The sequence below is a fragment of the Leptonotus elevatus genome, chromosome 5 (genome assembly GCF_054856555.1).
Source record: "Leptonotus elevatus isolate MCC_2025b chromosome 5, RoL_Lele_1.0, whole genome shotgun sequence".
In the NCBI taxonomy this organism is placed as follows: Eukaryota; Metazoa; Chordata; class Actinopteri; order Syngnathiformes; family Syngnathidae; genus Leptonotus; species Leptonotus elevatus.
The window spans coordinates 12,099,404-12,123,289 of NC_141243.1; the positions used below are offsets into that span (position 1 = coordinate 12,099,404).

A 23,886-nucleotide genomic window follows, 5' to 3' on the forward strand; every position below is an offset into this window, starting at 1 on the left:
AGTTTTCAAACATTTTCCCTGTGAATGCTGTCAGCCGAATGAAAAGAATCTGCAAGCGCTTTGTCCTTTTTTTAAATGACAGTTCGCACCAGGGGTGCAATGTGACTTGACAGACTACATCTAAACAATGGTGGATTGTGACGGAGCAAAATTATCCTCGCTTTGGCGCCCAATCCCAAGAACATAGCACCTTCGCCGCTCGCTTACCCGCTCGCCACTCAAACCCCTGATGAGTCATCGGAAGTGGCGTGTTAAGGGATTATGTCCAGAACAATGACAGCTATTAAGCTTAACTTTGTGGCTGCTGCTTGACGCTTGGTGGAAAGTGTCATAAAGAAACGTCAGGGCAAACCTTAATTGATGACTCACTCCTGCATGCCTCTGGCTACTTTTTTTTTTTTTTTTGCAAAAGGTGTTTATAAAAACAACTTGCAAATAGTATATGTTTTGTTAAAATTATGAGTCATGGTCTTGTCCAACAAAATGTCTTCCACTTTAGGAGAGTACTGCAAAAAATGGCAGTGTAGCACCTAGTTTTGCCCAATGAAAAGCATCAAAAGCAAGTCCCAAGATTTATTTGTAGCATAATTCGTTTTGAAAATTGGGACATGGCAATCCTAGTGCAGTTCGTTATGATTAGCTTTTGTTTATTCCATTACTTTTTTCTCATCATTGTTATTTGTGACTGAATGGGAACCAAGGCCTGAAAAGTCTACCCCTTCCTCCCCCCACCACCGCCACCATCTTTTTATGTTTCAAACAATCCTGGAAGAAAAGCCTTAAGGTGACCTCATCCATTGTTTTTCCCACGCCGAGCTGCACCAATGTCATTATATGCGGACACATTGCATGACAATGACATGGATCTTGTAAACAAGCCAAAGCGAGAGAGAGAAAAAACCCTGTGGTGCTTTGTTTTGTAGCAGGAACGCTCACAAAATAATTATAAAAACTCAGGTTGTGGACATTGAGACAAGACACACACACCATTACGTAATGTTACACGAAATAAGTTGGACCTTTTTTTAGTTGCCAAAGTCCAACCGACAAAAAAAATAATAATTCTGATCCACACAAACTTCTTAAATAGGCTGTACAAGAATGATCGCGTATTATTACTGACCCATCTAAACAATCTGTTGATGAGAGGACAGAAAAAGAAAAAAAAATCGGTCATGGAATGCAATTAAGTGCAAACGGGTTGCTTTGCATACCGTTTGTCTTTGGAATGTCACACCATCAGGCCCTGGTCATGACGTAATACGGATGCCACGCGAGCTTGACGCACTTTTCAATCAACTTGTATCACCTGACCCGCCATACTAAGGCTTACAATGGCATTCCCTTTTGAGTAGGGAAAGTTCTCACGGTGCATTTTTCCACTGATTGCCGTTTCCTGTTCAAAGTGCAAATACCTTCTCTTTGTAGCCTACTTTGCACTTGGTAGTACCTCACTTGTTGTGTTAGGGTTAAAGATAAATGACATTAAAGACTCCACCAATCCATAATATGCAATTGGCTGCTGAATGCCACTAATGATGTCACCGATCAGAAACGTGTGAATGAATACATCACTGCCTTCGGGCTCCAGGTGGCGGAGTGGAACTGTCACTTGCCTTCGATGCAGGTTGGCGTGGGTTCGCTTCCCCGCCTGGGAGACCGTGTTTGTCTGTGTACATGTTTGTGCGAGTGGAAAAAAATAATAAAAAAATAAATACAATACATTGCCTTCCAATGCAATACTCATATGTGTGCGCATGGGACTCCTGGTGGCTGTGAGCAGTATAGACAGCAACATGACGTCATTGCTATTTTGGTCACGATTTCATCTTTGACCATCGTACGAAAATGTCTTCCTGTACAGAAGAGAACCAGTTTTATACTTTAAGTTCAAATCGATTTAAGGATGACAAATGCAAAGCAATGCCAAAATGTAATGGTGTAACGGCATTTGAACAATTGCGCCAAACTGCCAACATTCTTTATTTTCAATAGCACGTTTAAGGGGTTTAGCCAAGTGAATCAGGCAGGAGGTGGAGTCGTTCTTTGCAAGTGTTTTCATTTTTTGTTTGTGAGTTTGACTGTTTATCCCATTCAATAAACAGCTGTGGCTTTCCTTGCCCACATGCAAGCACACTCAGTCAAGGTACGACTATGAGAGAATAAAGTATCGTGTGAGAATAAGGTTGCAACGTAAACAAGAGAATGCCAACAATTCCAGCAGGCTAAGACCTACTATATATTTAAGTAATATTATTGAATATTTGTTCAAACTTGACAGTCCTTACCCGAACACAAGCATCCATTTTTTAATTATTTTTTTTTATTTGATTGCTTGTCCTCGGTTGGGTGACGGTTGTGCTCTAGCAGCAGAATCCACCCTAGATTGGTTGCCAGGGAATCATCGACTGAACTTGGGGCGGCGTGGCTCAGTGGTAGAGTGGTTGTCTCCCAACCCAGACGTTGTGGGTTTGATCCCATGCCACCGTGACCACGTCAAAGTATCCTTGAGCAAGATACTGAATCCCCAGTTGCTCCTGATGCTGCGTCATCAGTAGTTGAACGTAAAGCACTTTGAGGGCCTTGTAAGGTGGAAAAGCACTAAATAAAATGAAGTGCCATTTAACATGGCAATACAATACATTAATTTACAACTGTGGTGCCACAGCATATTTTAGCAATCCCCTGGTTAATGTGCAAATATGCCCCCGAGAAGGCTTTTAGTTGTTTTTCCTGATCAAAGTAAGACATTCACAGAACTAGGGTCCCAAGGCAAATATGGCCCGTTAGTGGCTGTGAGCAGCATGGGGATGCCATTAGAGCAATCTGATTGGACTCTTTGTGAGAAGTAGCGAATATATGCTAACAAGAAAACTAATCAATATCTTTCTTTTTAGTTTGATTGTGTGCATGACAACAGTTTGCTGTAGCCTGTAAAGACTTGAAAATAAGTCTCAAAGTCAGTTTTGCCAGCTTTAGTGGCATTCCATAAATTTTTTGCAACTAGTTTATTGCCAAAAAAGTGATAAACACCAAATATAGCGACTTTTGATCCCCTATGTGTTCGGTTTATTCATTGAACCCCATGGAAAATCTCTCTTGAATAACATCCAAAGGACAAACAATATGTGCATTGTGTTCCGTTATGAAGTGCCATGGCCAACTACTGAATTTGCAAGAGAGAAAGAATGGTTATAGAATAAAACCAATGAATTATGCAGTGAAAATGTAGCTCCTCTAGTTAAACACAATTCCATTTCCAAGCACACATAAATGTGCAAGTTATCAGTATAGCTGGAGTGAAGCGGGTTATCACTTGAAAACAACACTTGTAATATCTTTTTAAACCATACAAGCACAAACTAAAGTGACCGTTTTGTGTTCATTTGGAGCAACTTGGTCGTCGCTTGCCTGAAAGTAAATCTTGTAATAGCTATCAAACCATAACAGCAAAATCTTATGGCGCAATCCAGCACATTTGGAACACCATTTGGCGGTTAGGGTTATTATTATTAAGAATTGAAAGTAAGTCTCAAAGCTTTTCTGATCTCTCTAGCTATGGTCTTGTTTTTATCTTTATCTTTAGTGACTAGCAACATTTCTAGTGGGAACTCGGGCTTCCTCCCACCGCTCACATTCCAAAAACATTTATCTAAGGTTCACTGAAGACTCTAAAACTGTCCACAGGTGTAATGTAGGTGCTTGATTGAACATGATTTAATGTGAGGGGGCATTAGGCATTTAATGCAAAAATAGGTGAAGGGTGTTCTTCATCAAATGAGAGGTCATAGGTAGCATGTTGAAAACAATGGTTGATGTGTAGCAGCAGTAATAATAAGCAAACAGCTGAAGGAGCTTCAGATCCTGTGCAGCACATGTGACCCTGACTTCCTCTCTGGCTTTTCACACCCAAACTTCTTCCAAGTCTCCATCTACTTGCCCTGCAAGCAGGAGGCTCCCAAACTCTCATCTATGTGGGAGAGTCTCTTTCAGAACTGATGAGGGGGAGTGTTTTCTTTCTGGTGTGTGCCCAGAGCCATGGGATCCCGATGAGATGATTCACTGCGTGCAAGTTGCAACCCTCTGCTTCTTCTGTATGAACCCATCGCATCTTCTTCGCACACCTCCTCCTCTTCCTCTTCCTCCCATAGCCCAGTGAGCTCGCTGTCCTCGTCTTCTACGTGACTCACAAGTGAATGCGCTGATATAGCTGGGCCTCTGAGGGTGGATAGTGCTCCCTTCTGCACCATAAACTGCGCTGCTGTTGTGGCGTCGGCTGGATTTTATACTGCAGCACTTGATGCCCATTTCCGATTTAGTACCTATATCCAATCTGTTTACGAGTTTGAAGAGGTGCGTTTCCGTTATCACCATTTACTGATTCCTGGCACTGAATACCTGCAAGGCACTCTACATATGAGCAGGGCCTGATTTATATCTTATGATATATAATTTAGTGACTATATTTTCTGCTTCATACTACACCATATACATGTATCCTCTTTTACAAACTTACTTTCCAACACATCTTTACAAAAAAAAAATATTTTCTTAATTTACAGCTGCAAATAAATATAATATAGTCAACCCCCATATACTCACGGTTCGGCACCCTCAGATTTGCATATTCGTGGATACCCCACCAATATTTTTTCTTTTTGAATATATATTTTTTATTTTAATATTTTTGGGGGGGAGGGGGTTTTTCAGGGCTCTTTTCCTATGTTTGTGTGTTTAATCAGTGTATTATTATTATTATTTTTTTTTAAATAGGATTTTTTTGGGGGGGGGGGGTGAGACCGTCTCGCAAAATAAAGCAACTGGACACTACAAGGCATTCCTAAACTTGTGATATTCGGCTTGGTGACACAATCGGTCAACATTCACATTATTTCTAACAAAATTAATTATTGGACACGTTATTTCTGGAAAAACAACAAAAATGACTGATTTGTCTACATACTATGACATATTCATGCGTTTAATTTTGAGTGCCGAATGCGAGTTTCTCTTATAGTTTGCAGTTGTTTTTCCATGCATAATTGTCATGAACAATTGTATTCAGGCAACACTCAGTTCTTTTAAACACATACTGGCTGTCTATTCATTTAAAAAATATGCTTTCTTGATAGTAATGTTACAATTTAACATGCATTGCATAAGTTTAAACCCACAAGAGAATTACATATATCTGGAAACAATGCTGAGAAGTTTCAGAGTTTTTTTTAACAGATGATTTAGGTGCACAAAGACATGTAGCACGTACATATATCAACATATAGGCGCACACGCCTTAACCTTCTGTACCACACACCGAAAAGCTATCAGACCTTACATGCACACCCAATCCGGACCTGCAGCGCTGAACCGGACCGGGACTGGAGTTTATTAAAGTGAGGAAAGGGTGGAACCTCCAGGGAGGAGGAGGAGGTGTGATGGCATCCTTCCTTGGAGGAAGCATATGGAGAGGAAGCCCCACTCCTCTAGAGGCCTGAAGCAACACATTCACACAGGAAGTCCAATTAATGACATGGAATGCAAGCCATGTCTTTGCGTTTCGATTCCCAAAGATGCTTGTCAGTGTCTTTCATTGCGGGAATGTGTTTGAACAAAACACAAATCCTTATGGGCGTGGTCCTTCTGGATATGAAAAGAGGAGATTTGCTTTATTAGTCACTGCTATTCATTCAACATATAGTGCACACATGTATGCAATGCCATCCTTCATTTTTGGTGACAATTCTGACATTGCAAAAGTGGCAATATCTTAGTTGCAACAGCATAATTATAGATGGCATTTTCTATATGTATTTTTTTTCTAGGTGAAAGATGACAGCCCATATTGATTTTTTTAATGTAATATTATGATGTAATTATTATATTATATTATATTTTAATAGGCATGATATATTCCAGCTTCTTTCTCCTAATGTTGTGACTTTATACTTGTAATCTTTTGACAGTTAAAGGAAGAAAAAAGTTTTAATATTATGAAAATAAAGTAAGCTATTTTTTTATAACGAAGTCGGCAAACATCGATTGTGGGATATTGGGGGAAATCACACTCCGCACTGTGGTATGGGATTGTGTGGTGGCCGTGGCTCAGTTTGTAGAGACGGTCGTTCTGTAACCAGAGGGTCGGCTGTTCGATCCCCGCTCTCCCCAAGTCATGCGTCGTCGTGTCCTTGGGCAAGACACTTCACACACACATTGCTTCCCGTGCTACTCACACTAGTATATGGAAGGTGCGAATGTTTGGTGGTGGTCGGAGGGACCGTAGGCGCACACTGGCAGCCACGCTTCCGTCTGCTTGCCCCAGGGCAGCTGTGGCTACTTAAGTAGCTTATCGTTACCACAGTGTGAATGTTAGAGTGCATGAATAATGTATCCATTCCATTGTAAAGCGTCTTTGACTTTCTAGAAAAGCGCTATATAAATCTGATATGTTATTATTATTATTATTATTAATATAATCGCTCAAGATTACAGTGGGAAATAAAAAAACATGTTTTAATCTGTTGAGTTATATTTTTATGCTAATTAAAACTAAGATTGGCATGTTGATTTTTAAATTGCAGTCCTTTTTTTCTAGCACGTCATGTTTTTTTTTCTCCACTGATTAGCTGTAGTAAGACTAGAAGAGCTTTCCTTTGTTTTCTTTGCTCCCCTCGGATCTCCTGACGGCGGTGTTCGGTTTAGGTGAACGGTATGGGATTTTTTCTAATAGGTTTTTGGTGAGCTAACAAATACACACACACTCGCACGCACGCACGCACATACACACGCACATACACATACTCACCCACATACAAAAAAAAAAGAAAAGAAGAGAAATGATGATGACATTACCGAGTGAACAATACTGAGCTCTTTATAAAAAAATTAATAAAAAAATTAAAATAAATAAATTAACTTAAAAAAAAGACTAGAAGAGCTAATAATATGACTACGTGACTAGCAATGCAGTGAAAGGTGTGTACAGCTCCCAAATATAATAATAATAATAATAATAGTAATAATAATAATAATATAACTATCAATGTCGGCAAACAGAAAGCTAGCAGAGGATTACTGCTGGCTTTTCTCTTAAACCTTGTAGCCATGTGCATACCATTGTTACGTTTTTTAAATAGAATTTTATGTTTTATTTCTTCTTTTTTTTTTAACAAAACAAGGATCCTCTATTTTAAAATCTGAGATCAGTTTTACATTGGGCACCCAAAATTTGGTTAAAAACTGCTGTCAGACCTAACTCATCCAAAATAATTATTTAAAAAAAGTTGCTCGATCGATAATCGGGCCTTTACTGACGAGTGACAAGAGTGTTCAATGATCCTGACACACATGCTTTTATAATGAGGGAGAAAACCCCCAGAGACGAGCATGGAAAGAACTCCACACAGCCAGAACCAAGATTCCGAACCTCAAAACTGTGAGGCAGATGTGCAACCAGCTACCCACTGTGCTGCCCAGAGGTGGTATATACTGGCAAAATCATAAAAACTCTTGCAATTGCCAAAAAAATGTCATGCTTCCCAAATATGCCATCAATTTCATTCTCACTTCTCCCTCTCATGTTTGAGCAGGTAAAAAAATGTACGTTTAATCCTTTTTGTTGCAACATCCTTACAGGAATGCCTTCGCACGTGTGTTCCGAACTTCCTCTTACCGTACGTCAGCGGTCTTGACTTGCAAAGGAAAGCAGACGTGTTCTTGGCTTTGTCCCACGGGGGTGGGGGGTCATCGTCACATCAGAGAGGGTCATCCTGAACTCGAGTTTAAGGGAAGCACAAACAAAGAGGATGTGTTTGTGTGTGTGTGTTCGTGCGCCTGCAAAAACTCTTAGCTCGCAGCGCTGGGAAAAAAAAAAGTTGGACTTCCTCTACGGCGCATGAAACAAAATGGCGTAGGACGGAGGGCCCTGGAACAATGCTGTGAAAATCAGCCCCCACCCAGGTTAGGGAGCAAGGGGCTTGTGAATCAGAGGCCACAGAGGCAGAAGGGAGCACGTCCCACATGGTGGAACACCTCTGACACTCTTTTGGAGTGTGTTGTCTGCTTAGATCATTATTGTGTGTGTGTATACCTTGTCCTACGTGACAATGTATTTTAACGTTATCTCGATCAAGGAATAAAGTAGGCTGGCTGAATGAACCTATAATACATTTTAGCATTTATTTTCATTTATTTCATTTAACCTGCCTAGAGAACAGATTCTGCAGACTGCAGAATAAATGCAGTAAAAGCAACAACAACAAAAAGCAGAGCACGGCTCACCTGGTCATGTGACGTTCACAAACTGAGCCATGATTGTTCGTTGCCTAAACCCTGAGCACCTGTTATGTCATTTTCAGTCAAGAGCAAGTGGCAAAATGTGTTTTTAAAGGTATTAATTGTACATTGTAAAAAAGAATGGATGGATTTCTTTCATTTGGCAGTGACAATATCTGCCCTGTGTAACAGCAGCGAAAGGACAGGAATATGCAATATGAACACAGACACACTAAAGGAAATCTCATTTAAACTTCTGGGATGTGACATTTAAACTTTAATGTTGCGGAATGGTAGTGAGTGAGTGTAAGGAATATTAGACGAAAGCCAAAGTGATTAGATATACAGATTACAGAACACTACCATATGAATATATAGCCTTTGGATGATATTTGCTGCTGTTTAATGGTTGTGCATATTTATAAAGTGGTGGGAAGAGCAAGAAAGAGGAAGTTTACAGCTCTGTCTTTGTTTTCAGGATGTTACGCGGGCTCTATATTTAGTCTCATGGAGATATAACAACCTGTTTCACATCCTTTGAAGATAAGCGACTGTCGTTGTCACTCGCCATCGCTGCATATATTCTGCATTAACAGTGCCTAAATTACACTGTGTTCCAAATGATTGCGCGTGTATGACAATTTGGAGTCTTCAATGAAGCAAATACGCATCATTTTGAATGTGGGAGAAAGTCAGAGTACCCACAGAAAAACTGCCACTGGCTTGGGAAGAACATTCAAACCCAGCGCCTCAGAACTAGCAATAAAAAAAAGCAGTAAAAAATACTTCTCATCATCCCCTGACATCAACCCTATTGAGATCCTGTGCAGCACCCTCGGAAAAAAAAAAGGTCTGAGTGTGGCTGGCATTAATACATTCAAACAGCAATTATTGAAATTACCATGAATTAATTTAATGTATGGATTTTAAGTTCAATGGGTGAGAGTTGTCCAGGTGGTATCAAAGAGGAGCTCAGAAAAGGGTCCGATGGTATCACACTTGTATTTTCATGTAAACATGTCTGCTGTTTCTTTAATGTAATATAATTTTCTATAATACACAAAGTTCCTTAGCAAATCTGGAGGGAAAAAATAACCAAAAAAAACGAAGATATAGTTGTTGTTTTTTACACATATCATTGTATAGATCCCAAACTCAACTACAATAGCGTGCAAAATAGTGCCATTTTTCTGTTTTTTGAGCGTGTGCTTGTGTAGCTAGCCCATTATTTTATCTCTTAGTATTATTAAGTTAAACTAATGTATTAGATATATTATTTACTCACCATTTCTATAAAAAATAAATATTTTTTATAATTTTTTCCCCCTCTTTCTTCCATAACGACTGTGTGTCGAAAGTAGCACCAGGAATATATTGTTGTTATTGTTTGTGTGTATACGTGTGAGTGTGGAGTATACACGTGTACATATATTTATTTGTAGGTTATGTCAATATGTATGTTTCTAACAACCGTACCGTATGTTTTGAGTTTTTTTATCATGTCTGTTTTTTGTGTGTTGTGAGGGGAATTATATTTGTTTTGTTTGCATAGAACTTGGTTTAGCTTGTCTGTCAGATTGTTGTTGTTTTTTTGGTTTGGTTTCTTGGGGTTTGTTGGTTATGTTTGTGACGTTTGTTTTTTGTGTTGTGATGAATTGCACGGTATTTCTCTTGGCTAGATAGTCTTTGGTAAAGACTGTTGGTCAGATTATTTGTCTTTTTTGTGTGTTTTTTTTAAATTAAAAAAAAAGAGAATATTTGTTAAAATCGGAACGTACAAAAGTTTATACAAAGTAGGCGTCTTCTTTATGTTTCTGATTTTCATTGGAGCTGGGAAGTATTTGATAGATGGCATTGGAAAGTTAGGTTTATATTTTGTTCATTATTTTGTACTTTCTTCCTCTGTCCCTTTTTTACGGCAAAATAAAAAATAATTTTTTAAAAACATTATTTTATCTTTAGGTATGTATTAATTGTAATGCTGAAATTCATTGTTGTTCGTGGCTTGTTGCTCTCCACTCTAACACGATTCCAGCCAGAATTCTGTGAAAAGTGCACCGCACACCTCAGCACTTAATTCTGGCCTTTTGCGGATCTTTTTACTCATTAGTTTAGCGATTAGCATTAGCTTCTTCATCTTTCTCCTTGCTTGGTGTGCTTGCATGCTTAGCTCCTCCTCGTCCGCCTTGACTAGTAGCGCTACTTGTAATAGTTTATCTTATTTGCTGCCACGGAGGCAAGGACTGGTTACTTAAAGCTACTCGTGGAGAGCAAGTTAGCTTAGCGCCTAACGTTCCCGATCATCCGGGAAAACAAGGACACAAGAGGATGGGAGGATTAAAATGCACAAAAACAGCATCTACGGTAGTTAATAATTGGTACACAATGTAGAGTTATAAAGTTTTATTTTATTTTTACAACGGCGCATTGGGAGATGAGACAAATTTTGGACAATGCAGATACACTATGGCCGGCAGCTTTGAAAGCAAAGTTATTACATAATTTAGCACTCAGTGTGCGACTCTGCCAGAGATTTCCATACACTTCCTCAATCCACCCACTTACGTTCTCCTGATAAAAAAAAAAACTCTGCAAAATGGAGCTGTGATAAAAAGGATTAGAACGAGAGAGGTCACACACTTTCAACACGTGACCACCTAGAGAGACATGAGAAGTCTGCACTGGTTTCAGACTTAAAAGTGAGAACAGTTTTAGTTCACTGCAGATGTGACAGACATTTTCTTTCAATTTTGCTTTGTAAACAAAGTCATGTCCCAGTCGTTATTTGCACACTTTTTAGTGTTACAAAAAAAGAAGAAGAAAAGAAAAACCTAAATCTGACTTTTTTATTGTGGGCAAACCAATGAAACGGCAAAAATGTCAGCCTCACGTTGCTGAGTCACACGGGGATACATTTTGTAGGTGTGAAGAAAAAGGGCCCACGTTTGCCTCTCTTATTTCAGTGCACAAATGTTCGCCGGGCGTTTGATTTCGCAGTACGGTGAACCTGGGATTTGCTTGTTGGACTCTCAAATTGGTTCTGGGGATGAATCTCAAGGCTACAAATTCTAACCCATGCTTGTGTGGGTTTTCTCCAAAAAACAGTTAAGCTCATTGAAGATTCTAAATTGTCCATGTGAATATGAATGACTGTTTCTCTATTTGTGCGATTGATTGGCAACTAGTCCTGACATGTCTCTTTTAAGTCTGTACCTGATTGCATTATGGGGAAAAAAGAGAAGCACACGAGTGTTTTCCTTCCATTAGTCTGCACTTGACTAGCATTAGCCCTGTTGTACTTAGGACGAATGCATGTTGATGCCGGGTCCACTTAATTAGTCAGTCCTGTCTTTTTTGAAAAACCTACTTCTACTTTTATCAAAGGAGGTTGTTCCACATGCCTTACAAACAAAAGACAGCATTAGCTAGGACCACTTAAATGTTTGTATCATGTTTAAGTAGCTCCATAGGTAATAAATAATTTTAAAAAGAGGAATTGATGGCTCATCGGGTTCATGTGGTCGACAAGAGTGAACAAATACATACAGCAGGTTCAGGGATTGCCGCCATGACAGGCACCAACCATCTTACCATCTGCACCAGTTGTGCCGTGGTACGAGGATGCTTTTACAAATTTATAAACAATATTAATAATAATAATGGTAATAATGATAATAATTGGAGTGCAGAATCTCTCTGTCTGCGCCTGGAAAAATCCATCAAAATTGTGTTACAAACTTAGACCTGATTTCACCTTGTCTAAAGTGTAGTCTACTTTCTGTCACCAATTTGTCTCGTGGACCGAGGGATGGAATAGAAAACGCCCTCTGTCTGGTGGAATGTCCAGCGAGGTGCAACACAGTCTGGCAAATTCCCAAACTAGAATTGCCCTGGCACGAAAATAGGGTTCTCCTAGATCAGTAGTTCTTAACCTTGTTGGGTGTACTAAAAAATACGATTTTTTTTTCAAGACATGTATAGGGTTTATTGATTTACAAAATGGCCAGGGAGAGTAGCCTTGTCATCAAATCTGTCTCTCTTCACTTTGAATTCCCCATCTCCATGCATCTTAAGGAAGTGTTCCTTTTTTTTTTGCTCGATAGCTAGTTGTACTGGACTAGAATTGCTCAACGTGGCATTGCAAATCCTGTAGTTAGGATGCTAACTACCATCACTCAACTCAACTCTATATTTATAAAGCATTTTAAAACAACCACAACAACAACTGTTTTCTAAAGATGGAACTCAGGGGCAGCAGATACAATGAAAACAGCAGCAGCCCCAGTACTGAGCCCTGTAGAACACCATATGTTCCGTTATACATGTGAATTCACTTTTTTTGTTTCATCACAACAGTTGCAAGTCGACTACTGAGCTCACCGAATTCCCTGCAGCACAGATCGGCCAAGCAAGTCGGGCGTGTGTCTTGACCTCCGTAGAACCCAAGTTAAGAACCACTGTCCTAGATGTGGTTTTAATGGAACATTCTAATTTATTGACATACAAATGTTAAATTACGTAGATTAACAATTATTATACAAATAGCATATATTTAAAATTGATGGTATGCCATATTATGAAAATGCGCTTATTTTCAGATAAAAGCCTCACGACAAGTAAAGGTATAACGGGCTCTTTGTCCTCTCTGCAGTTGCGTACATAATTTCCCGCAGCCTCCTATGAGGAGATACAGACTAAAATGTTTTTATACCACTGCAAGAAATGAGTTTTGACTTGAAAGCGTTTTGCTTTTGTCGCAGGGCACACAGGATGTATTGACACGTTTACCTTGACACATATAAAAAAGAAAAGTGAGACTCTTGCTGGTTTTTCCCACTTTTTCTACTTCATTTTCTATTCTCTCTTTTTCACCCACCCAATGGCTCTTGTGGCGGATTCTGAGGTTGCCATGGAGACAGAGTCACCCACGTGGCTCGTCATAAGGAGCCTCTTGTCCATGACAACACAGCTTACATTTGATATTGTCAATGTGCAGTACAGAGGCCGTCCGGAAGTAGTAATACTTGAATGTATGTAGTTCCACTTTTCAAGTTCCGTTAATCTTGTAAAACTCTTGATTAGGTCATTGGACCAAATATGGACATTTCCACCACTACCGCCGCCGCCGCCACTGCTGCTGCTGCTGAGTTAGTCAGAGAATCCCCGCCCGTGTCAGCGCATGGCATGACGCAAGTGCTGGATATATACAGTATACAAACACCCACGATTTGAAGTGTGCGCGAGAGAGGAAATTGCAGCGCCCACTCTCACTTGTTGGCTCCACCTTCAAGTCCTTTCTTGTGCTACAGGGCAGAAAGTCTACATTATTTTCGAATGCTTATGTAGCCGTCCCTCAGATCAATGAACAGGTGTGATGTTTTCATTCTGTTACTTGTGACATTATTTGCTGATTTGTGCCATGCAGTCAAACACTGTGAGTTTTACAGATAAAAGTAAATATGAACACCCTATCGGGTTAAGATCAGAACCAAATATAGTGAAGCATACAACTTTTTCAATTCTCTTTCATGAGTGCAAAGAAAATGACCTCATTCCACTAACAGAGGTGCTGATCTAAGATTCAGTTTCTTCGTTTGATTTGGTATGTCTTGAGATTCAAGGTTTACAGTCCGCTTTAAAAGTATTCAAATGGCAAGGTCAGTTCCAGTTTTTGTTGTATACTGAACACATTTGTGTTTCACATCGAACAATCAATATGAGACCAACGTTCAGAATTCCAGCTTTGATTTCATGGTATTTACATCTAAATTATGTATTAAATAACACATTTTTATTACTTTTATTAGAAGCCACCCACTTTTCAAGTGCATTAGCTTAAATGACGGTACTGATTTGTGAGGATCATCATAACCACACGACAGAGTACTTTGGCGGACCACTAGTCCACATCTGAGAACATAATTTTTGTTACATATACACATATATGCCAATCAATATATACAGTGTGTGTATATTGTATGGAATTACACAAACACACACGCACACACAATCGGAATCAATTACGATAAGTAAAAGTTGATAGTAAAATTGCTTTATTTATTTATTTAATAAATAAACAAGCAAACAAAAATAGAATAGTAGAAGCCAATCTCCAAATCCATGCAGCAGCACCCCCCCCCCCCCCCATATGCCTTGAGTAAATAAACACACAGCCACTCTTTGTAGAAGTGCAGTATTGACTCATGCAATGATGTCTCTTAATAGCTCGTTAAAAAAAAAGAGCAAGAGACTCATCAGTGTAAACATTTATGGTGTCTGTAGGATTGCCTCCAATTGCTCCACAGCTGCCCATTGTTCAATGGTGTTCATTACAATAACACCATAAATGTATCTTCTTTTTTTCCTTTTTCTTTTTTACCTTTGAGAGTGTACAGCGATGTGTTTACATTAGTATTTGTAAGATAAACCTCAAAAGGCTTCCCCTAAACAAAGCCTTGCTGTGCAGCTGCTGACCCTGTTAAGAAACCCAGTGAAGAAGTCTAGAGCATTTGTCAGCACACCCGTTTATGCATGATTGTCCACATTAAACATGCACACAACAAAGAGAGGGGTATCTCAGTCATGTTGCAGCTGGTCAGAAGGGTGGAAGGGGGAAGCGTTTGCAGCACTCTTTCTGCTTCAGCTGAGTCATGAACAACTTTGAAAGCTGTGACACAGCGCCACCAGGTGGCAAGACCCTGCACCTTTCTTAAACCATCAAAATGTGGGTGATTGGATAACTGAAGTACATTCTGTACCCATCCATTACATTTCAAATAATCCATACATAAAATACAAAAACAAGCACTTATTGTCCTGGATATAGTAAAGGTGATTTCTAATTGTTCTTTAAAATACAAAATAGCTCCAAAGATATACGTGTAGCTGATGTCCATTTTCTTTTTTAGATGTCAAACATTTGAGAGTGCACTATATGACTGGCGACCAGTCCAGGGTGTGTGTCGCTTGCCACAGCCAACGCCAGCTCCGTGACACAGATGAGGATGAGCACTATCGGAAATGAATGAGTGGATGGAGAATCTAATGTTGGCTGCTGTGAGTTGGGGGTAATTTGGATGCCAATGTGTTTGCTGGCAGTCCTCGCAGTATGACACATGCGTGGGAATTTGGCTGGATCACAAAAGAGTGGAGGTGCATTTGAACCAGCGTTAATGACCTGCGTATGCTTCTGCGATAGCGTCACAAAGAATTGTCACCCGCCTCTGCCCAACGGACGTCACGGCAAGCGTGTTGTTTTTGGCACAATCGCTTCTGTAATTTTTCAAGCATACCTGATTTTCAAAGCACGGTACAGGCAAGGTGGTACAATTTGGAGTTGAACTAAGCTTAGGCCTAGGTTGAGAATAGTCATGTATTTGTCAGGAAATAAGTTTGATTTTTTTTTTAGATTCAAGTCATAATGCAATGATAAGGCAGTAAGCACATCTGTCTCACACTTCTGAGGTTGTGGGTTAAAATTTAGGCTCCGGTCTTCCTCTGTGGAATAAGTATGTTCTCCCTACATCTGCGTGGGTTTTCTAAGGGTACTCCATTGCTGGAAAGGTGTGTACCGTGTACAGTCAACGGGCGCACCTGTGACCCCAATGAGGATACGTGACACAGAATAGATTGATGAAAATAGAGTTGCATATTTTCCAGAAAGTAAGTCTATATTTTCGAGATTTAAAATATTCACAATATCCAAGCCCAATGTGGGACTTCCAGATCCAAACTGACAAACTGGTGATAGCCAACATTGCCACGGCCCACTGACTTAGCGGTGGTGGATAAACATCAGAAGACCGCCACTGCGATAGATGTGGCAATCTCGAATATTAGCAATATCCGGGGAAAAGAACACAAAAAGCTGGAGAATACCATGAACGGAAGGAAGAACTAGAGAAAATGAATGGAGAAAAGTCATAATATCACCCAAATTGAGTTAGCAAATAAACATAAGTTTTGCTAGCAACACGCTAATAATGCATTCCAAGCATTAAAATAAACATATAGGCCAGGGGTAGGCATGTTCGGTCCTAGAGAGCCGCAGTCCTGCATGTTTTTGATGTCTCACTCCTTGAACACAGCTGAGAGGCTCCTGCAGAACGTAATTATGAGCTGATGATTTGAAACACCTGGGTTCCAGGCAGGAGACACCGAAAACATGCAGGACTGCGGCTTTCTAGGACCGAACTTGCCTATCCCTAATATAGGCTATATACTTGTAAAAAAAAATGTTTGCATCTTTATGGGCATTTGAGAGAATTTACATATATGCAGTTGACTTAGAAAATCATTCTGCCAGCCATGCATGCCATTAGGGGGGTTAGGAGGGTTAGGTTAGGGTAGAACACCAGTGACTAGTATCGGTAAGTGGTATCAGCAGCATTTGTGAATATTTGATACATTGAAGTATGGCCCATCAGCTGTAATAGCCCATCCCTAAAAAGAATATGCCTTGGAAAAGCCGATCACAAATTCATTACTAGAATACTAGAATGCATTGAGCTGAATGCAGACAAATACATGTTTGGGACAATAACCTCTTCTCTGATTGGTCGTGGATAACACTCGTTGACTTATTTACAAGTATGAGCTCAGATGAAGGAGACCTTGGGTTTTGTTAGCGCATCCCAGCTTTCATTACTAAAATTGTCACTAGACCCGCACCTGTGTGGGCAGAAATTCTATATTTTTACCCACCGCTGACAAGATATTTGATTGCCTTAATTGGCATCTCAATCAGCACACGCGATTAAGTCCTGTGCGGGGTACTGAGACCTGGCCTGCCCCCCAATATATGAAGATAACGGTTATTTTTTCCCTTTTTAATTAGTATTTTTCCTATATGTGTCCACATGTGAGAACTGGTGTTAAAGTTCCAACCATACATGTGTATTGAAAAGTTTTGTTTTTTTAATTGGCTAGCTGTCTAAATGTGGGAGTAGTTTAAACTGCAAAATCTAATAACACTGGATTTTTTTGGGGGGGTGGGGGGCAGGAAGGATCAGAGAGCTGTTGCAGTGACCTCCATTGATCAGCCACTTTTGGAACACACACACTACAGCTTAGGAATGGAAGCATGTACTGTTTATATATCATTTGTATATCTGAAAATGTGTGCTCACATAATTTAACGCAAAGTATTGTACATTCATTACCTACCTATATCTAATTCCTTAGCACACAAATGCACATAAGACATGACCAAATGTATAAACCTGCAAAATATTACTTTTTTTGTTTTACTTCACCTATTGTACACTATTCACTTTACCTACGGTGCACTATTCTTGTTCAAAGTTTTTAATTGCCAGGCCCTTGATTTCATTCCTGGCAAACGCCTTGAATCCTTCAAGGTTGAAGGTTTATATTCAAATGTATTCCAGACTCAGGGTCCACTCTTAAAAACGACAACAAAAACATACAAAGATTAAAAAAAATAAAAAATACAGTTACACATTAAGAAGACAGGCATACCAGTGTTTCCATATGTTTGACTGGTAGCGAATTACACTACATCCAATATTTGTGAGTGACACCAAAATTTCATTTTGAGACTTTTCCAGTCTACCAATAAAACTATACATTAAAGTTCTTAGTACAGCTTGTAAAGTGTTCACTGGCGCAGAGACAAACATCTCAGTTGCACTAGTCCATCGTGGCCTTCTTAAAAGTACTCGCAGAGCATCATTATAGGCCACCTGAAGCCTATACATACTTGCTTTTTTTATAACTATGTCAAATGTGAGCTGTATACAAAGGTGTATAATATGATTTAAACAGGAACAACTTTGCATCATCAGAACATGAACCAAACTTATGCAGCAGTGTATTAGCCTGGGCATACAATATCCTACATTGCCTGTAGATATAATCATCTGCCATATTGGCAGTGATGATGTGTCCAAGATATTTCAACTTATATATTACATTTAATTTCACAATTATTGCTTGCTATGAAATCAATCAGTTTTGTGTGGAGTTATTTGCCTTCGTCTCTTCGTCTAATTTGCCGCATTTCCACAATATTACCATGTATTTTTTTTTCTATCTCTCTTTCATCGGCATAATGTGAAATATGAATTTTTAAACGTCTCTTGCACCGGGTCTCATTAGAGTGTCTTTGCCGTTCATGCTCGACGTGTGTTGGCATTTGACAATTCCAGCTGATACCTTTCCACAGAGCCGGCAACTGGCCGTCTCGTGGTGAGGAAGATTACCTGAGATTTCGCAATGATGGGAATTAAAAACGTGTTTCACGACGGGCTACGTTAGTTCGTTTAAAAATAGACATATTGTAATGTAAATCTACGTCGTTTCAAAGGATTCCCGTTAATCTGCGGTTGGTTTTGAACGGCGTCACGACCTAGGCGGCCGGCACGCTCTCTGATTGGCCGAGAGCCGTCATCCGGGTACTGCGCTACGACTGGCTCATTAGCTAAGGTACCAATATGGCGGAGGTAAGAGGGAAAACAGGGGAGAAGCGATCACTCTTAAATCGATATTTTTATCATTTCATGTCGCGTTTTCCGACTTTTTTGCTAGCGATTGGAGAGATGGTGTTTTTTACCGGCCGTGTAGCGTGAATGGTGTCAAAATAATGTTTCTTATTTGACCGGAGATGTGCCCGAATGTCTGGAGTGATCCTTCACTACAAGGCCGCTGCGCCTTCGCTCTCAGCTGCTTCGGGATAGCGGCGGTGTAAATTGATACGTAAATTTCAACGTTTGCTTGGAGGAAAAAAATATCATTCTACGCGTTTTTGGGGCGTGAGCGAAAAAAAGCCGGCACCTTGAGTCGTTAATTCGCCACCGCGTTGTCGTCACCGGTAACTCAAAAGCCGTCAAATGTTACACCGCGCCAAACGAAATGTACATGTTTACATGCATCGACGTTTCAGGTTTATCATCAGTGCTCTGATGTTAGCTCGCTGGCTAACTAGCGTCGCTTACAAATGTCACTTTCGTCTCTCAAAACGTCTCCATGCTATTTTATTGTTTTAAAGTTCTCGTGTCTCGTGGTTGCCATTTATTGACGAATCTTGTGACAGAATTTGTCGATATGTCGTATACGCGGCTCCAGTCGTCTTAGCCCCCCTTACTGTCGTTCAGGTAACGGTAACTGCTGCCCTTTCCTCGCGCATTTCCGATTACATGTTTTTCACTAATTATACGTTGTGCTGTATTATTGTTATTTAATATATTGTGCAATATTTAAGTGTAATTAATGATGTGATCTTCCTCTTCCTAGGCTTCCATTGGGAGTTCAAGTCCAGGTAAGTGTATACGAAAAAGGTTATGAGTGATGCGGTTGGTGTCCTACAAATAAGTTTTAGGGACCCACTAAGGGTCGAGTTTAGAGACGTAATAAAACAGTGGCATATTTTCAAGAAAAAAAAATATGGTTAGAGTTTTAATATTACGAATTGTGTATTTTTCAGGAAAACTATATAGTTATAAATCCATATGTAGGAAATTAAAGTTAGTCAATTTCCTTTGCAAGATTATACGTACATTGCCGGTGTCGGGTTAAAACCTCGTAAATCACAATTTGGCTAAAATAATTTTTTCAAAACAATATACTTTTGGTCAATCCACACGTGTGGCTGTCATTTTTACGAATTATTAAGCAATCTAAAGTGTTGAAAATTGCTTGTTGTGTTTGATGATGCAATGCTAATGGTCGAAAAATCATGTCGTTTTTGGGGTCTCCTGAAAAGTGACGATTTTGGAGGTGCAAGGTTTTGGCCAGACACCTGTGATATGTATGTTATATGTGTATTTTGACAGGAAGTTATACATTTGCAGAAAAAAATGTTTCAAGGTTAATGTTAAATTATGAGAAACTTCCTGTGGAGCCCGCAATTCATGGGGGTTAAGGATCATATCCGACAACGAAGAGCAAAAATCCACAAATGATTGACGCAAAAAAAAATCGGCTAATAGGTGAATCTGGAAACGCTATCCCACGAATATGTGGGAATCAACTGTATTTTTGAAATTAAGTTGTGATATTAAAAACAGTCATGTAGTTTTTGCGAAGTTAAAAGTTGTAATATTACTAGAATGCAATTAAGAAGACTTTCTGGCAGTAGTATTCTTATGAGGATAAAGTAGAATATTTTATTGTCCAAATTGTTTATCATCAAGATTAGTTGTAATAATACAGGTATATTGTCATTATGCAAAAAAAAAAAAAAAAAAGATTGTTTCCAGAAAACTTATATTTTTGAAATTCATCATTTTAGGTAGTTGTATATGTTTGAGTTTCTTTGTACTATTAAGTATGAAGTAGTATTTTCAAAAATTTTAATTGTAATATTGCATAAAGATGCTTGTATATTCTGTGATATTAAAAGCTGCATATTTTCAAAATTAAGAACAGTGGACCCCTGCTGTTCTCAATCAATGGGCTGGCCCGTGAATAACGAAAATATTGAAATAGTGAAAACTTGTGAATAATTGCTGGATTATAATTACTTGGAGAGGGGCTGTTAACAAGGCATATAACAACATTGTTTCATACAACACAGAGTTTGTCTTAAAAAATGTGTTTTTAATTACTTTTAACATTTTAAAACATATTGGAAAGAAACCCAAGAATAGGTGAATCCGCGTTTGCCAAAATTGCAAGTATGAAATGGTCTACGCTGTAATATCTGAATATTTGTATATTTTTAGATAAGATCTCATGTTTTTTAAAGTAATACGATAATAAAGTTCTCCATTTAAGTTTAGAAGTTTGATCTTTTTAAAATGTGATAGATTTTCAAGATAAAAAAACCTTTATAGTCGCTCAGAGGTAAATATTTTAGAATTTAAGTGGTATAGTTCATAAGTAGTCCTATATATTTTTTAAAGTAGTATTACTAGAATAATTGTAAATAATGTTATGAACTCTATAAATTGTTTTTGAGATAAAAAGTAAAAAAAAAAATGATGGTCCATTTTTAAAGCATTTTATTTCTGTAGATTACAAATTACAACAACTAAAAATAATCCTAAATTCTCACTTGTAGGGGATTAATTGCGATTTAGGCATGCCTTGGAGAACTTTTTAAATAGGGCTGAATAATTTTCCCTCCCCTAAGAATGTTTTTTTTTTTCTGATTGTTTTTTGAAGTTCCTTTTCTAACGTATTTGTTTTTGTTTATTGAAGATATAAACCAGCAACAGAAATTTACATGGTCATCATTAAGCACAGTTTACATGTTCAAACGGGAGTAGGAAGAAGTAAAAAAAAAACGTATCAAGTCCACAAGGAAAAAAACAACATAAACGTGCACGTATATAAACAGCTGCACTTATGTGCATAGATATGCCAACAGCATTGTGCATTTAGTTGATAAAATAACACTTTTACAGATATACAAATTAGCACAAAGGCTTATACATACATTTTGAATTGCACTCTTATTTTCTACATTTGTACTTGTACCTGATTTAAAAATTGTTGTACTGGTTTTTATACTTTTTTTTTTTTATTAATTTTTTAACAAATAAGCAATTAACTCATTCATTGACGGCTATAGATGTAAAAATTTTATTTCAATTTCAATTGGTTTAGCATTTTTTTTGCACTTTTGTTAACAAGAGTATGAAAACCTAGAAAAAAACTATTGTACATTTAGAACAGATAGATACAATTTGATTAATTGTGAGTTAACTAGTGAAATCATAGGATTAATTACGATTTTTTTTAATATATATATTTTTATTAATCTTCTTTTTTTTTAAGAAAAATAAAAAAATGTAAAAAATATTTGGGGCGTCAGGCAGTTACATCTTTTAATCATAATTAATCGCATGACTTCACTAGTTAACTCTTGATTAATCACAAATTTTATATCTGTTCTAAATGTACAATAAAAAATTGTCTAGGTTTTCATACTCTTGTTAACAAAAGTGGGAAAAAATGTTAAACGAATAAAAATAGTTCAAATGAATTTTTTACGTCTATAGCCGTCAATGGCAGTGAATTGAGTTAATGTTGATTAAATAATGTCATATCTATTATACATTATATATTGAGGCAAATAACAATATCAGGTAATATATAAAGAAAAAGACAAATGATATATTAATATGAAAATGTGTTTATCTACAGCATTTCAAAGTGTAAATGTAGTTAATACTTCGTTCAACCTGCAGTCTTGGAAGCGTTAATCACAACATAATCTTTCCATACATGTTACTGTTACATATACTACAGACTTCCCCCCAGCTCTTTATTAGCCTGGCGGCTCGCCAGACTTTTCTGTGAAAACGGCGTTGATTAAATGAGGAGGAACATCATTTCGTCTCTTGAGTTTCATTCATGTTTTCGGGTGACGCAAAGTCTGGCCACAGATTTATTTATCCTATTAATATGTCGACTGCCGACAATTTTGCAGGGTGCTGCCATTTTCAACTCATTTGATTAGGGGAAGCGTTTTGATTGGTCAATTAGAACTCATGCTATCGTGTCTGCGCGCGTGCACAGACATCAGACATGTGTAAATCGAAGTCAACCCTTTAAAGGGCGACACAGACAGCTGTAGTGGCTCACATGACAGGTCCATCACACACACGCGCGCACACACACACACAGTCACAGCTCATACATGCGACGGCAGCCGCAGCAACACAAGCTATACAATACACATGGTGAAGTTTTGTTTTGTTTTATTTTTTTCAACCTTGTGAGGCGAAGATCAAACATTACTTGCCTCGAGGTCTCATGAGGTGGAAAACTCATTGAAAACAATGCACACCTAGTGCAGCAGGCTGCAAGTAAATTGTTGCCGTCTTTGCCTGCTCTGAACCCCAACGCTCTTCTCCCAATAACCAGTCAAATCGCAGCCTTTGTGATTAGCCTCATCAAAAAGTCATCTCTTAGTCCAATTTGAAAGAACTATTGCAAAAAATGCGAACAGTTCATAATAAGCTAACAAATAGCAAAATAACATCCTAAGTAAGGAAAGTACTAAAGCAGATCCATAAGATTTTAACTTTGTGGCCTTCTGTCAGGTACTGTTGTGAAAAAATACCACAAATGCTAACCGTTCTTATGCTAACATTTAGCGAGATCACAACCTTAAAGGAGAAAATGCTCTGATAAATAGAGATAAGAATTATACATTTTTCCCAGAGGTTTCATACTATTTCCTGTGAGAATTGCTAGAATATAAATATACTAACATAGCAAGATGGCATCCACAGTGGAGAAATCGATACAATGCTCTCATACTCACGCTTACGGTAAAATACACATTTGAGGTACTGTTTAATTCAACTGTGGTGTCTCAGTCTGAACACTGGGTGGCAGCCACGCAATGACATAAATGGCTTGAAGAATATGTCTGAGGTCATGCACGGTGTGGCGAGCCGTAAAGCCAATTAAAAAAAGAAATACAAGGCTAATTGTTGAGAATACTAAAAACGCTAAAAACTATAAAAAAAAAACGCCCCCCGCTCACTGTGAAACTCTTTGCGGGATTGAAGACTTTTATTTGTGTTGATCAGTAGCACAACAAAGCTAGAATGTTACTATCCTGCACCTGGGAGGCGGCCGTCTCGAGAGGCACTGCCCATGTGGAGCTGTAATCATGATATGATTCATATTATATAAAAA

At 38.5% G+C, this 23,886-nt stretch overlaps 1 protein-coding gene across 4 annotated transcripts in view; it reads left to right on the forward strand.

Moving 5' to 3' along the window:
- mier3b (mesoderm induction early response 1, family member 3 b) overlaps positions 1–23,886 on the forward strand; it is a 66,894-nt gene that overhangs the window by 34,464 nt on the left and 8,544 nt on the right. The window contains exons 1-2 of one of the 4 annotated variants that reach the window (XM_086076854.1): positions 18,677–18,734; positions 19,525–19,549. In XM_086076854.1, the coding sequence (XP_085932980.1) occupies positions 18,726–18,734; positions 19,525–19,549 (34 nt within the window). In that variant the 5' untranslated portion in view covers positions 18,677–18,725. Of the gene's footprint in view, positions 1–18,676; positions 18,735–18,785; positions 18,962–19,121; positions 19,386–19,523; positions 19,550–23,886 lie in introns of those variants that run through there. The other 3 variants (XM_086076858.1, XM_086076857.1, XM_086076856.1) reach the window with 3 other exon arrangements.